Source organism: Periplaneta americana, chromosome 1 (genome assembly GCF_040183065.1).
Source record: "Periplaneta americana isolate PAMFEO1 chromosome 1, P.americana_PAMFEO1_priV1, whole genome shotgun sequence".
Taxonomy (NCBI): Eukaryota; Metazoa; Arthropoda; class Insecta; order Blattodea; family Blattidae; genus Periplaneta; species Periplaneta americana.
In genome coordinates, this window is record NC_091117.1 from 35,196,493 (window position 1) to 35,212,560 (window position 16,068).

Here is a 16,068-nt window from a genome sequence, read left to right on the forward strand (position 1 = left end):
AAAACATCGGGGGGGGGGGGGGAAACCAAGCCAGGCTATGCCAGTGACCTCAAGTACTTAATCTGTGTAAATACGAATTGTCTACAAATAAGAGAGTTGTTAATGAGCTCCTGTTGAAACTTTCCATCAAACTATTAAATATTAAAAAACTTAAAAATTCTAATATTAAAAAAAAGGTAATATTATACTTTACACAACTGGACAATTCAGTTTCGGTGCTGATATTGTGCCTACATAAGCGCCAAAGCGGTACTGTCTGGTTGTATATGGTATATTACTAGAGCTTGGAACTTTAAGTGCTAAAAGTTAAAATTGCTACTCGCTATAGTTTATAAATACAGAAGTCAGGCTCCCCCATTCCTTTTAGATGTCATTCATTATTTTCCATTTGATACTGTCAAAGATTTTTAATTCTCTTAACCACCACTCACAAGATCCATTGTCCAATCCTTGTGATTCTGTTACCTAATATATCGAACTCTTGTGAACTAGGCTTAAAATCCCTCCTCACAGACATTACATCTATTAATCTATATTCAGTGTCATTCTTAACTTTCATCACCTAAAGACTAAAGTTCCGGGCTCTATATATATATATATATAATCTTTTTAAATAATTTTATGACTTCTAAAATTTCTAAGTTTCTTTTTTTGTAAAGTTTTATATTTTAATAAGTGTTGAAGTGTGAACCTCATAAAGAATGAACTGTACTATATTAACTTTTAAATAACTACAGAAAATATGAGGATCATAATTTATATACTTACATATAAGAATTGCTGATAATGATAAAATTATAACATATAACTTTGCCAAAATTATACTATTTGAAATAAACGCCACAGCATTTTAATACAGCAACACTTTAAAAAAAAAATATTGTAGGGACTTGCAGGTGTACAGTGAACACCAACATAACTTAATTAAAAACCAGTCTGAGACTTAGTGATCTGTAGCTTTTATAGCGAAATATGATGAAAAACACATGACTTTACGAAAAACTACGTAGATTTTATATATGATTATGGAGGACAAGATTTATTAGTGTATTGTTCATATTATGTATAACAGTAATTAACGTACTGACCCGAATCTAGTACATTTTTTTGCATAAAAACAGTCATATGAAAACTATACCAGTATTATAATCACAGCCTAACCCTTTCCAGTCGTAAAATAAATCTATCTTATAGGACAAACCAGACTGCAACCATGTGTAATTCTAAAATGGAAAACCATTCCTGAAGAGCAATTATCTCCTAATGTTAGATTTCCAGCACAGGAGAGGGGCTGAATGATTGAGGAGTTGGTGGCTGAATGGCTTAAAGCTGTGTGGGGATGACAACTAGGTGCTTTGAGAAATGTTAATTCTTCCGGTTATTATATGCTTATTTAAGTTGTGTTAACTCTCGCTAGTGGTTTTATATTTTATTTTATCCGTCTTAGTATTTATTTTATTATTGTAAATATTTTTGTTTTATCACTATTATTATTATTAATGAATTATTTTGTATTACAATCTTTGTATCATTTCTGTCATGATTATTCTATTATTATTATTATTATTATTATTAGTATTATTGTTACTATTATTTCTATCATCAGCATTATTATTTGAACCCTGTAAAATTTATGTAGACTACTGGACTGTACCCGAGCACGAGCATATGCTCATTTCGGGTATCTATTCATATGTATTCATTTCAAATGTAAATTGTAAATAAATTTGAATTTTGAATTTTTTTTTTATTCTTTTTATGGTCACACAACTGACACATACCAAGAAGCAGGAAACAGCAATGTATACTATTTAGTCATCATCATGGGGAGGGATGACATCTCAGCTTCAAGTGCTATACATTGATGTTTAAAGGGGACCTTGATTTGATTTCAACAGCCAATTAAAAAAAAAAAAAAGGTATGATGTTAATAAAACCTTTCAGGACAACCTGCACAGAGCATAACAACTGACTGTTTAAAGGGAACCATGATCTGATCCCAACAGCCAATTCAGGTGTGCAGTTGCTGGCCCAGTGGCTAATTACAGCATGGAACAGAATTAGCAGTAAGTCAATTGTGAAGTGTTTCAAGAAGTGCTGTTTCCAATAACATGGATGGCAGTGAGGATGATATTTGTGGGAGGATATCAATCTGAAGAAACAATCAGTTCCAGACATGAGGAAATAAGAGAAGAATGATGATGATGATAATGGCAATGAAAACGAATGGGAATGATAACCAGATGATGATGATGTTGCTAAAAACTAGAACTGAAAACTTGAAAAAGCTTTTAAATCTTTAAGTTCCCCCCCCCCTTCCCCCATCTATAACATTTTGAAAGTGTAGTCATATTATATTGAGACCCTCCCCTCCATCCATACAGAACTTGGAAACTTGAAGTCATATTATATTCCAGATCATACTAGATTTAGACAAATATAGTAAACAGTTTGAAGTATACGGGATGTTATGGATTTGAGTGCACAAATTTTAATAGGAGGTTCTTTGTCTCATCGCTTATTAACATCAGATTAGTAAAGTGTGTCTGGTCCACCGCTGTGGAATAATGGTTTATCCCTGAACAACTGGAAGCAGAATTGCTGAGTCTTTCGGTGTTGAACTTCGGCTCATTTTGCCTTTATTAATTTCAACTTCATCTATCATTTTATATAGTTTCAAGTTGACTAGGAGTTGTAGCAGACGTAGTGCTGTGATTCACCTACAGATGTCATCTAACTGGAGGAGATGCATATATCCCAGGGATCGGAGGGGTTTTCACAGCAGACTACAGCAAATCAGAGAGCTACCAGAGCTGTGTAGCTCCCTTGAATAGATGGCACCATGGTGAATTATGATATCTATGGCACTGGGATCTTCAAGTCAATATAGGATGCAGCAGGGCATAGTACGTGATTTGCGAACAGATGTCATTGATCTGAGAAGGTTGCAGAATATCGTCAGAGAGACAGAAGGTCAAATAGGACCAAAGAGTGAATTATGTACTCACATAAATGTGGTCCTAAGGACTTCAACAATCACCCCATAATAAGGAGGTCGGCACAAATAAGCCTCAGGCTGTGGTGCAAGTCTTTGGGCCCTCCTCAGAATGGGGGAGGAGGGGGAGAGAGAGAGAGTGTGTGTGTGTGTGTGTGTGAGCATGTCATGAGGAACAGACAATGAAATCTTGGCTAGGTTCAATGGACTCACTGACCAATAGCCCTCTGTTTATATTGGGGGGTTTGACTAAGGATGATACAACCGTCAACTCATAAAAACATGAAGTCTCTAATGAAAAGGTTGTGAATTGCTCAAATTGTGAAAATGATTCAAATTAGTAAAATGTATAGTTGACACATCATTTCGTGAGGTATCAAAAATCAAAGATGGCCGCACTTCAGTGCTACCAACCTTGAACATACTAATGTTAATAAATGTTCATGGCTTAAAAAATCTTATTCTTCTTCTTAAAACTACATTACATTCATCGCTATTAATATTTATTATTTTCCATTTCTTTTGCTACACACATTCCTTTTTGATATATGAAATAAAATATACCAGGCAGTACATCTCACGTGACGATATGTATCAGAGGAAGAACAATATTGTTTGTATGCATCTGAAGTCTGACTAGTGTAATATGTAGCTAGTCGGCGATGTATGCAATGGAGGAGGAAAGGAACTGGCCACCCTACCCCATTATCTCCAGGCCTAATTGCCTCATAAGTAGTGCCTTCTTGATAGCACTTGTGAGGTTCAGATCTGTCTTTGGACAGTTAACTAAACAAACAATACAATATAAAATTGGTGAATTCAGTCGAATCAAACTGGCCAGCATGATGAATCAGACGAATATCTCAAATTGTGCCAACCTAAAATTACTATCGTGATATCTGTAACATGCAGGTGTTGGAGGAAGTGGTGTCAGTACTGAAGTGAACCTGACAGCTGGAAAAGTACTAGATTTAAGCTGGTGATGAAGTAATGGGGGGGAGGGAATATTGAAGTTGCATTTTAGTACCTCACGAGATGTTGTGTCAACTATAGTACAGGTAATAATAGCTTGTGCTCTTCATACAAGAGAAATAAGGAATACCAGCCAACAGTCTTCCACACTCTTTTGTTGTGATCAGGTGACCTTAGACTGAATCTTAATTCATCAGTGATAAAATGGATATTAGGAGAATGCATATCAGAAATCATTCTGAAAGGAAAATCTCTCAAAAGAAAGAAGAAAACATTGCTCCTTCCAAGAAATTTCCGGGAACAGCAAAAAAAATGTTCAAATGAAGTACTACAATGATTATATTGAAATTTTATGTTGTTTCTTTTAGGTTTCTTTACTGTTCAGAGTATGTACTTGTTCAGCAATAATACTTACTTACTGGCTTTTAAGGAACCCGGAGGTTCATTGCCGCCCTCACATAAGCCCGCCATTGGTCCCTATCCTGAGCAAGATTAATCCAGGCTCTACCATCACATCCCACCTCCCTCAAATCCATTTTAATATTATCTTCCCATCTATGTCTCGGCCTCCCCAAAGGTCTTTTTCCCTCCGGCCTCCCAACTAACACTCTATATGCATTTCTGGATTCGCCCATACGTGCTACATGCCCTACCCATCTCAAACGTCTGGCATTCAGCAATAATTATTCATGAAAATTATTACTACATACACAAATTTGTTTTATGAAAACTAAGATAAAGGAATACTTTTCTTAAAATCATACTCCACAACCAACAAAATGTATGTATGATGATATACAACAATTACCAAAGCTACCAACTTCAATGATGCTCCATTTTGGTATTTGTGTTTGGGTTTTTTCTTCTAATCATAACATTTATTTATTACAGTATTAACGTTTAGAATTTATTGCTTAGACCATGAAATGTGTTTTCATATTCTGACTTTCTTTTTAAGTTTCACTATACTTAGGCAAAATGCAAATGCAATTTTGTTTCAAATTGTATTGTGCCTCGACGTAATGCAAAAAATGAACTTCATACAAAACGTGTACTTTCAAAAAAATTATCTATTAATTTTGTAGTTTTACTAATACATATTTTCTGTTCTAAGATACAAGATAATCTAAATTCTCGAATATATTAGTAAGGGGGGAACTTTCATGAGTATAGTATTTCTTAAATTTTTATGTTGTTTCACATAGATGAATATATACATACCTTTGCTTCATGAGAGTAGGAACTGATCTTTGACGAAAAGTCGGCCACCTTGCTCAGGTCTGCAATCATAGACTCGTATGTTTTCCTCTGCACTTGTGATGACTGGGACAGTGATGACTGCTGTTGCTGTTGTTGTTGCTGTTGCTGCTGTTGTTGTTGTTGCTGCTGCTGCTGTTGTTGTTGCTGTTTCTTCAACAAGAGATTCTGTTGCTCTGCATGTGCCAAGAAAGAGGAGAAACTTTCTTTCGGGGTTGGTAGTTGAGAGAGTGCACTCATGTCCATTCCCATGCTGTTTCGAGAGGAACTTGGGGCCGAAGATGAGGGGACGGATGTGACAGTGATGGTAAAAGGCTTGGGGGCAGGGGATGAAGCAGATGATACTGTGGGACCCCCGAGGGAAGAGTTGACTGAAGTGGGGGTCACAGTCACACTGGGGCTGATCAATCCAGATGAACCGGTCTTTTTAATGTCTGAGAATAACGATTTCTGTTCCTTGGCAGCAGACAGGCCTAGTACAATTTCATCCAGTTTGCGACGCTTCTTTTCTTTCCCAACAACTGGTTCTTCTGCTGGCTGCAAAATAAAATGAAAAGAATTCATACATAAAACAGCAAGCTGATCATAGAAGGTAAAAGCAAGTACAGCAAACTCTCGATTATTCGGTTTGTGGGTTATTCGTGCTTTTTTTTTACTTCAGTGAAGGTGTTTGAAAGATTGAAATGGCAAGAAATTTCGAATACGTGTGAACTGAATTCGCACAACTAGCAGCACGCGTGTCATAAACAGCAACAAGTATAAACACAGTACAGTACATACTAGGTAAGTGAATCGAACTGGAAAAACTTATGAAAGCTAAATCTAACAACGTATTGTACAGTAATTTATTTAGTTCTGTAATTAGAAACAATAGAATATAAATTATATCGTATTTTGAGTGTCTAATTTGTTAGTGTTAGAGCAACAAAGGACGTTTTGTCTTTCTAATTACAATTTAATTAACTTTTATTGTGTTTTTTTTTTTTTTGTCGAATGCTGGTGAGTTATTTTAAAATTAAACTGATGTCGCGGTTATTATAGATCATTACAGTACAGTATTGAGATTTCAACTATGTGATTATGTGGTGAGGTGATCAGTATTGTGATGATTGTGGCACCTATTGATACAATGGCTGAGAATCGTAAAAAAGTGGTTATAACAGTGCCATAAAAAGTCAAAATAATAATTTTTAATACAGTATGCTGCTTACTATACATATATGTTAATGATTTTCTTATGCTAAACCATTATTGTGACAAATCAATAAACATTTCCGATTACTCATATTTTTCGTTTATTCGTGCCGTTTTGTTCGGATATTAGTACCAATCGAGAGTTTGCTGTAAGCACAAAACATACATTTTTAGGTTATGATTGATTCATATATAGGATTTTGTGCTTGTTTTGTCGGTTCTCCCGAATTGCAATGATGAATAATTGAGTTATATTTTTTTTTACATTTATAGTGCGTAAGTCATAAAGCTGTATGCAAAGTTCCAATTCATCTCATCATATCTCAAAATAGAGAATTTGGACTTACATCCTTCTGGCTTTTGAGGTAAGACCTAAAAAAATTCAGCCACTGAAGGACGTATTTTTTCGTTATTCTATGTGGAAATCAAAGTAACACAATTCTAAGTAAAGCATGCTTCGACCTGTTAATGAGTAGTTAATGCCAACACAAGCTGGTAACATCTTCAAGTTGCTTTTTTTTTATTACTATAAGTCGAATTATTTAACGACACTGTATCCACTACCAGGTTATTTAGTGTCAATGGATCTGGTAATAGTGAGACAAGGTAGAAGGTTCACCAAGAATTACCTGACATTCGCCTTACAGTTGCGGGAAAAACTAGGAAAAAATCCAACCAGGTAACCGATCCAAGTGGGAATCGAACCCTCATTCAACTGCAACTTCCGAACAGCAGAAAAATGCACTACTGCCTGAGTTATGTCGGTGGCTAGGTTGCTTCTTAATCAGAAATAAGTTGTTGTTTTCTAATGCCAGGCATTTGACAATAAAGTCATTTGACCTCTTGCACTCCAATATTTTTCAAAGATATTGTCATGGTTAGCCACTGACGCACAGATTTTGAGATGTTCTGAATCCATTTCTTGATTTGAGTTGCACAATGGACAGTTAGGAGACTGATATATTCGAATTCTATGCAGATGCTTGGCCAAACAAATATGTATATTATGATTAAACAAATATAATATTTCAGCACAGATACCAATACAATGTAGAGCAGGTGAAAATGAAGTTGCAGACATACAGGCAAAAGACTACATAAAACCAAACCATATATATATTTTTTTTTTGTAGGTTATTTTAAAACGCTTTATCAACATCTTCATCTTAGTTTATCTAGCATCTGAATGAGATGAAGGTTATAATGCTGGTGAAATGAGTCTGGGGTCCAGCACCGAAAGTTACCCAGCATTTTCTCATACTGGGTTGAGGGAAAACCCCGGAAAAAACCTCAACCAGGTAACTTGCCCCGACCAGGAATCGAACCTGGGCCACCTGGTTTTGCAGCCAGACATACTAACCGACTCCACAGGTGTGGATTACCAAATCTTATTACATTAGTAAAATATCTAAAGCTGTTTGTACAGGATCAAATTTTTCTTCCAATTCAATACTTTAAAAAGAAAACTTGTCAAAGAGAGATCAATATTAAAAAAGATTTGTCAAAGACTGTTTCATGTAACTAAAGATTTGACAAGATTTTAAAACATGTGCTTAAAATTCATTGCAACCTATGAAAACCTACGTACCTACCAAATATTACAATATAAATATGTAAATTCTTCCCAGAATAACTAGGCTATACAGAACAGTATCTGTATTACTAAGTGTACAGTACCCCAAAATGTAGAATATTACGACTGCATATTGTTCTAAAAAAATATTTGCAATTAGCATTTATCTAGGTCAGGAGTGGCAAAAACTCTCGTTCACACAAGCAACCTCACGAAGCTGCTACCAATGACTTTTACATATCTCGTATGATCTCCACCAAAAATCCATTTCAGTAGCCAATAATTGCTTTTGTGTATTCTGTCTAATGTCGGGGTACTCCCGTTTCCCTCTATCATTCCAAAAGGATATCTGTCGGATACAGGGAGAAGAGCCATTAATCCTTCCCATTGAAGGCTTTAAGGAACCAACCTGGACAAACACCCAATGTCCCATCCCTACCTTCCCGTGGTGCAGCTGTTAGTAAGCATAATTTTACGAGCTGAACTAAAGGGAGGGGCTACTCATCCATTAGCACTGGTCAGCTTGATGAATTATTGACTGAATTTGGTATAATTTTCCTCTATCCAATACCTAATTCCCTCTTTACCCTTTCCTATCCAGTTCTCTGACTGAACTCTTACTTTCTTCAATCCTGACAGCATTAGAGCATTCGAGGCCTAGGGGTTCATTTCCCTTTCCTTCCTCCTCTTTCTACTTTTCTGTTCCTAGTGCTGACCTGCTATGGCACTAAAATCGTCCTCCAGTGGCTTAAGGAGAAAAAGCTGGTGATCAACAAGATCTCCCAGCTAGGTCCAATGGACCCGTCGACCAACAGCAGGTGTGGTCCTCCAGACATTTTGGGGGTTGTGTGTGAATGAAGTAGCCACCAAAACATTAAAATATGGTGTTCACTTAAATCGGCTACAACTTGCCATTTAACCGCTCCAATATGACCAAGAAATGGATTCGGAACACCTCAAAATCTGTGCTTCATTGGCTGGTCATGATAATATCTTTGAAAAATATTGGAGTGCAAGAGGTCAAATGACTTTAATGTCAAACACCTGGCATTAGAAAACAACAACAACATATCTCGTATAGAGCACGATGGAGGATGAGTGTACTGAGCAAGGGTTGAACAATTATCGAAGTGCGCCATACGTGTAAGGGTTCAGGAATAACTTTATTATTGTGTTTCATCTGATTTATTTACAGTATCGTAGTGGTAGAAATAAATCTTGTCTGTATGTGTAAAAGAAATTTATTCTTAGAAACATATTTCATTTCGAAAAATATACAGCACCTAAAGCATGTTACTTAAGAAAAACTAACTGAATCTTTCTGGCAAACGAAATTAAGAAATTACAAGAACTTACAGCTTTTTACCAACAGAATATAGCAAGACCAACTTAAGCACAATACTATATTCTTGGTTATTACGTCACTCATTTAAATAACACAATTTTTTTAGGTCCCTTGAATGTCGTTATAACCGAGTTCTACTTACTGTACATATATTTCTTTTCTGTTTTGCATTAAGATACTTCTTAAGGTATATGAGTACCACTTTTAGTATGTTTTTTTGTGAACCAGCATTTTGTTAAACTTTTGCGGCCATTCTTTTTTAAATCACTGTGCATGAACCTTTAAAATTCTCTCGGCTGTAAAAAACTGTAGTTTTCTTAGAACAGTACGCTAAACTGGAGAATTCCCACGGTATTTTTTAACCGTGCCGTTACGTTTAGCACCAAATTTAAGTAAATACACAATCTCGCCAACATAAGAACACGACGTTGGTGTGTGGCGTCGTTGGAGGGAGAAATTTGTTTCTTTTCTCTCTCTACCTCCTTCGTTCTGAACATTACTGAGAGATAGCACCACTGTTAGCTACAAGATATATTTGCGCAAATATACTGAAGTAGATTACGTGACTTAGATGAATGTCTCGAGACAAAACAGTTTTGCTATATTTCTTTTTTTATTAAATGTTATGCACAGAAACGCCATTTCGTAATTTTATTTAATTAACAAGCCAAACAAATTATCTTTGCATCAAAAACGGATGCTCCCTGGACCAAATTATCGTATTTTATAATTGTTTAAATGCAACAGAAGCCAGAAGTCTTGCACTTGACTAATGCAGTGAATTATTTAAGAATATAGTCGCGAATTTTACTACCACCATTTCGATTGTGTTTTGTTTGGCACGGCTCGGTACGGCCCGGTGACTAAAGCCAGCGAGTAACGTCGACTATCGACATTGCTCTGCCGTGGGTATTATCCAGTTGTTCCGAACAGTATTTTGGCATCTTCAAATAGCTCTACAATAAACCTTTTTTATAACTGGTATGAAATTTTGCATGGATATAGCTAATAAGATGGTTAACAGTGTCTTGTCATTTATTTTTTTTTTGTCATTAATAAATTGTAGCCTTGAAGGCTATGTTCTAAATATTCTAAAATTAAAAAATAAAATAAAATAAAAATTATAATAATAATAATAATAATAATAATAATAATAAAAAAATTGAATTAAAATATTTTAAAATCCACTGCTACATTCAAAAACTGAAACTCTGCACTCAGAAATGAAAAATAAATCTACTAAAAATTTAATAACTTGGAACTTAAATCACGAATTTACTTCAAATTTGGCAAAGCACTATTCGTACACATGCTGTATATAAATCAGTGCGCAAAGGTGAAAATTGTAGAAGTTAGAAAACTCACTTTTATTCCCCCACAGATAATAAAAGAAGTAATACATACACAATTATTTTTCTTCATAAGCTTTCCAAGCATATCATCCAGTTTACTCTTCTGTTTGTTTTTAGATGGCATTGAAAAGTCTTGCACCTCATTCATAATTTCTTTATTTTTGGAAATATCTGGTGTACTCATTTTTGGAAGACCTGAAGACAGATCTATTGGAGTCAGTGTGCTGGATGTTCCAGGAATTACAGTTGCTGCCAGATTCTTTGGTGATGAGTGGTACTTCAGATCAAACGGCATTGACAATATACGTGGTCCTTGCTGATGAGCAGGTGGAGGTTGAAGACTTGAAACAGGAGCCACTGGTGTTGAACGTCTGGAAGAAGGAATAAGAGTATGATATGAGTTACTGCAAACTTTCAGAAGGAAGATCGGAAAGAGAGAAAAAAACAAGAAAAAGACATAATTCTTAGCAGTAAAAACAGATTTATCTATTCCATAGGGGAGTACACACTTAAGTTTCAGCTCTTGACATATGAGGTCAATTTAAGCTAAATTTAAGGAAAATTAAAACCTGCACATTGTGAATAGACAACACAGCAAGAACAGCAGCTGTGAACGAACTGCTAAGAAAAATTGTGGGCTGAATACAGTAATAAATATTAAAATGAGCAAATTAAAAGTCTAGCAGTAGTGCCTCGAGTTAACGGATATGCATACAACCTCATCACTTTAGCTAAATTGTTTTAAAGAATGAATTATTAACAGTCAAAATGTTGCTTCAAATTATTTCTGCCAATGACTACTATAATAAAATAATTTCTGCTACATCTAGAATTACCCAATTATATAACTTACTGTAATAAATCTATTTTGATTTATAAAACTGTAACAGTGACGTGAGATTCGAACTCACGACCAGCATCCCGCAAGAAAGCAGATCGCGCGGAGCACTTTGGGATGGCGCGCGGCGGAGAGGGGAAAGGGCCAACGCGGCGAGAGAGTGGAGAGAGAGTGCACGCGCATCTGGTGCTGGTAGAGAGGAGAGGGCTCTGGATTTTTCTGGAGTGCCATCTCTAGAGACGCGTGGAACTTTCGAGGCTACGTCGCTGTGGTTATAAGTTACGGTCGCGAAGGAACGACAGCAGTTTTCAGTTGATTAGTCAGCCAGTCAGTGAGAAAGCCAGAGCAAGCAAGCCAGTCTTGTGTACCGGAGTTCGACTCGAGTGTGCGTCCGCAACTGTATCAGCATCCGAAGGCCTGAGTTCGAGTGCAGTGGACCGCAGTTGGAGGGACCTGAGTTCGAGTGCAGTGGACCGCAGTTGGAGGGACCTGAGTTCGAGTGCAGTGGACCGCAGTTGGAGGGACCTGAGTTCGAGGACAGTGAACTGTCTCTGAAGGTCTGTGGTTCCAGATACTGTGAGCTCGAGTGACTGAGCTAGAAGAACTGTGAACTGAGAACTGATAGTTCTGATTTGTAAATAGTGCTTTGTAAATATTAGTTAAGATTAACAGTTCATTGTTGTTCGTAATAGTCCAAGTAAATTGTCATTGCCGTCAGTGGAGTGCTATAAAGAATACTGTGTTGAGTGAAAATTCTATTGTTGACGAGAGCGTTTAAGGTGAATTGTAGAAAGGAATCATTGTTGTGACGAATAAATTACATTGTTGTTACTAATAAAATTCACAAAACTATGTTTCTACAACAGAATTCCCGAATTTTATCATGTCCTTAGGAAGAAAGCAATAACGATATGTTCTTTGTTGGCACACATTAGTCTTTAGTTACTTACAAATGGCTTTTAAGGAACCCGAAGGTTCATTGCTGCCCTCACATAAGCCAGCCATTGGTCCCTATCCTGTGCAAGATTAATCCACTCTCTATCATATCCCACCTCCCTCAAATACATTTTAATATTATCCTCCTATCTACGTCTCGGCCTCCCCAAAAGTCTATTTCCCTCAGGTCTCCCGAATAACACTCTATATGCATTTCTGGATTCACCCATATGTGCTACATGCCCTGCCCATCTCAAACGTCTGGATTTAATGTTCCTAATTATGTCAGGTGAAGAATACAAACATATTAGTCCTACTAGAGTAAAACCCCATTTTAACAATCCCTGTTTTTAAGGAACACTTTTCAAGTGGATTTTGTAATAATTAAGTCCAGAATATCGACTTGACTTTCAATAATCAATAGCATCAGCATATTCAATAGTAATGCAGCACCACATGGTGGCATTATTCTTTATCATTCTTTATGAACTTGCTTTGCTCTCACAGAGTCGTTTATTTGTTCTCACAAATTGTTTTGATCCTGTTTCCAACTTTTTGTTAGTTCATGCTGTTTATGCATCATTATAATGGCAATTGAATGGAAAAAATTTACTATCGGACTGAAAGTGAAAATAATAAGGTATATTAAGGTTAATCCTCAAATAACACTATCACATATGGCAAAAAGCATGGTTTGTCAATTACTTCATTATGGGAATGAAGAAGAAGAAGAAGAAGAAGAAGAAGAAGAAGAAGAAGAAGAAGAAAGGAATTTTCACTGCCTAGTTTCAGTGTGGTTTGGATTCAACCAAACAGAAAAACATTCATGCCGCCTCACCACTTTAAGAGTTAGAAATTACGACAAAGTGAAGAGAAGTGACTAGAAGTACTTGAAATGTGGATATGGAGAAGGATGGAGTATGAGAAATGGACAGACAAAATAAGAAACGAAACTGTGTTGGAAAGAGTGGGTGAAGAAAGAATAATTCTGAAACTGATCAGGAAGATAAAAAAGAAATTGGCTGGGTTACTGGCTGAGAAAAAACTGCCTATTGAAGTGTGCACTGGAAGGAATGGTGAACAGGAGAAGAGTTCGGGGCAGAAGATATCAGATGACAGGTGACATTAAGATACATGGATCATATGCGGAGACTAAGGGGAAGGCAGAAAATAGGAAAGACTGGAGAATGCTGGATTTGCAGTGAAATGCCTACCCTTGGGCAGAATGCTATGAATGAATGAATGTTTGGTATATAACACACATGTTAGTACTAGTTATTTTAGGCTTATCTTTCTCCTTAATGTAAAGTCCCTTGTAAGGAAAACTCCTATTTAAGGAAAAGACAAATAATCGCTTAGAGATTAGTTAAAAAGGGGCTCTACTGTAGACGTAAAATTTGAATAAAAATGGCATCAGATTCCACACGTGTTTGTTTGCTACTGATAACATGCTTCACCACATCAACACTGATTCTAATCTAATAACGACCATTATGAGGTACGCAGATTGATTGATCTGATGTAATCCAGTTGGGGCTACATCAAGAACCTAGTTTAAACTGCATACTGATACGTACAAAACCTTCAGAATCATTGTACTTGGTATGCAGCACGTGTTAATACATCCTCTACAGAGGTGTTACATACAACCTTCCAGAAAAAGAGTCCACATGGAAGACTATCGGTATTCACTTTGTTAAAACTTTGTGTTATATGTTCGATATGTATATGTGAAGTCCTCATATCTTCATTGATCATTTTCTAAGGACAAGATAAATTTCGGATATTTAAATGTATGATTAACATATAATTCACTAACCTTGATTCTTCCGATAAGGATTCTTCATTTGTTTCCCAGGGTGACGGTGAAGGTTTCGATAAAGGTGGTTGCTGACTAGTGGCACTACTGTTCAACAATGCATGCAACTTGGCTGTAACAAATAAATTATTTATTTATTTTTGTTTTTACAGAAAACAAAATTTCTATCATTATACAGTGCAGCTTCGATTATTGTTAATTCGTACCATAAAACCGTTATAACTACTGAAACAATGGGAACGGAATTATATAAACTCATGCACCAGAGATAAATTATTTCGAAAATAAAATCTAGCCACAGGTGAAGATCTTTGATTTATAATTTTTGAGCAAAATTATGTATTAGAGGAAATATTCCTGAACACTACCACTCCCGGTGCCAGAGAGAATTTTTCTCTGTTCCATTACTCTTTCATCGTATGATGACGCAGGATATCTGCATGGAAATATCATATGTACTTCGGTACATTAAAATAATATATATGATATGCGTAAATCACTTCGTGATTTAAGACGGTGCTTATTCCGTCGGATCCCGGCCAACTAGTCACTCATAACGAGTGCACCTCAGCACATGTGTGGACTTCAGTCCTATGTTCATAGACATCTATGACGTAGTGCAGAGGGCGGCCATTAGAGGGAAGCCAAGAGTTGGAACTTAAACTGAGACGATTCTGTCTGACACCGAGATGGGTATCCGGTGTGGCTTAGTGGATAAAGCATCAGCACATAGAGCTGAAAACCCGGGTTCAAATCCCGGTGCCGGAGAGAATTTTTCTCCGTTCCATTACTCTTTCATCGTATGATGACGCAGAATATCTGCATGGAAATATCATATGTACTTCGGTACATTAAAATAATATAGAGATGAAAAAGGATAAAATTCCACTTTTTAACCAAATACAACTGAGATAGCCAAGTTATTAATTTATTCTTTCTTTATCTGATGAGCAAAAGAAAGGTAATATTCCTTCACTCAATATGGGTTATACTGCAGGTCGAAATTCGTAATAGTTGGCACCTCTGTAATAGACACATTGATAAGCGAATTTCCGGGAAAATGTACAACTCTATTTATTTTTGCAGCAATAAAATGCTTTCTTTTTATACTGTGTATAATAATAAGCAAATTAAAAAAATAGACCAATGTTTACCTCTTTCTGTTTCTACATCTATTGCTATGTGTCTTTTTCTTTTCTTTGTAGGTGGAAGTCTGGGAGCCCCATGATCTGTAGTGATTGTGATGACTTCAGAACCCTCAGACACAGACATCGGTGTTGAGGTGTCCCTCTTTGGTGTGGCATCAGGAGTATCATGACAGCTCAGGTCCAGCTCTCCACTTGTTCCCAACATAATACTGCTTGCGTTGTACACACTGAAGTTGCGGGGCACAGGCCATTCCTTGTGCTCCACAGCATGTACAATGTGTTGCAGACGAATCTCCAAAATGTGGTCCTACAACGTGGTCAAATCCGTCAATATAAATATTTTAACGTGTTTTATTTGCTGACAATATGACGATTTTAATTAACACAGAAAATAATATACAGTAGAACTTGGTTATAACGACATCCAAGGGACCTTAAACATTATGTTGTTATAAACGAGTGTCGTAGTAACCGAGATTCACATTATCAATCTAGTGAGGTGGAAAATGAAAAATAACAACTTAATTAGACTTATTTTAGATTTATGTATTGACTTTTAAGCCTACAATGAACAAAAATAAAATACACATAGGCCTAGAATTATAAACACAGTATTCTGTATTAAAACAGTTTGTTCAG

At 36.2% G+C, this 16,068-nt stretch overlaps 1 protein-coding gene across 6 annotated transcripts in view; it reads right to left on the reverse strand.

Annotated features, from left to right (window-relative positions):
- LOC138694538 (chromodomain-helicase-DNA-binding protein 7-like) overlaps positions 1-16,068 on the reverse strand; it is a 221,753-nt gene that overhangs the window by 7,544 nt on the left and 198,141 nt on the right. For all 6 annotated transcript variants that reach the window (XM_069818377.1, XM_069818394.1, XM_069818410.1 and 3 more), the window contains 4 exons: positions 15,436-15,736; positions 14,282-14,393; positions 10,741-11,059; positions 5,189-5,761 (listed from right to left, as the gene is read on the reverse strand). In XM_069818377.1, coding sequence (XP_069674478.1) covers positions 5,189-5,761; positions 10,741-11,059; positions 14,282-14,393; positions 15,436-15,736 — 1,305 coding nt within the window. The remainder of the gene's footprint in view (positions 1-5,188; positions 5,762-10,740; positions 11,060-14,281; positions 14,394-15,435; positions 15,737-16,068) is intronic.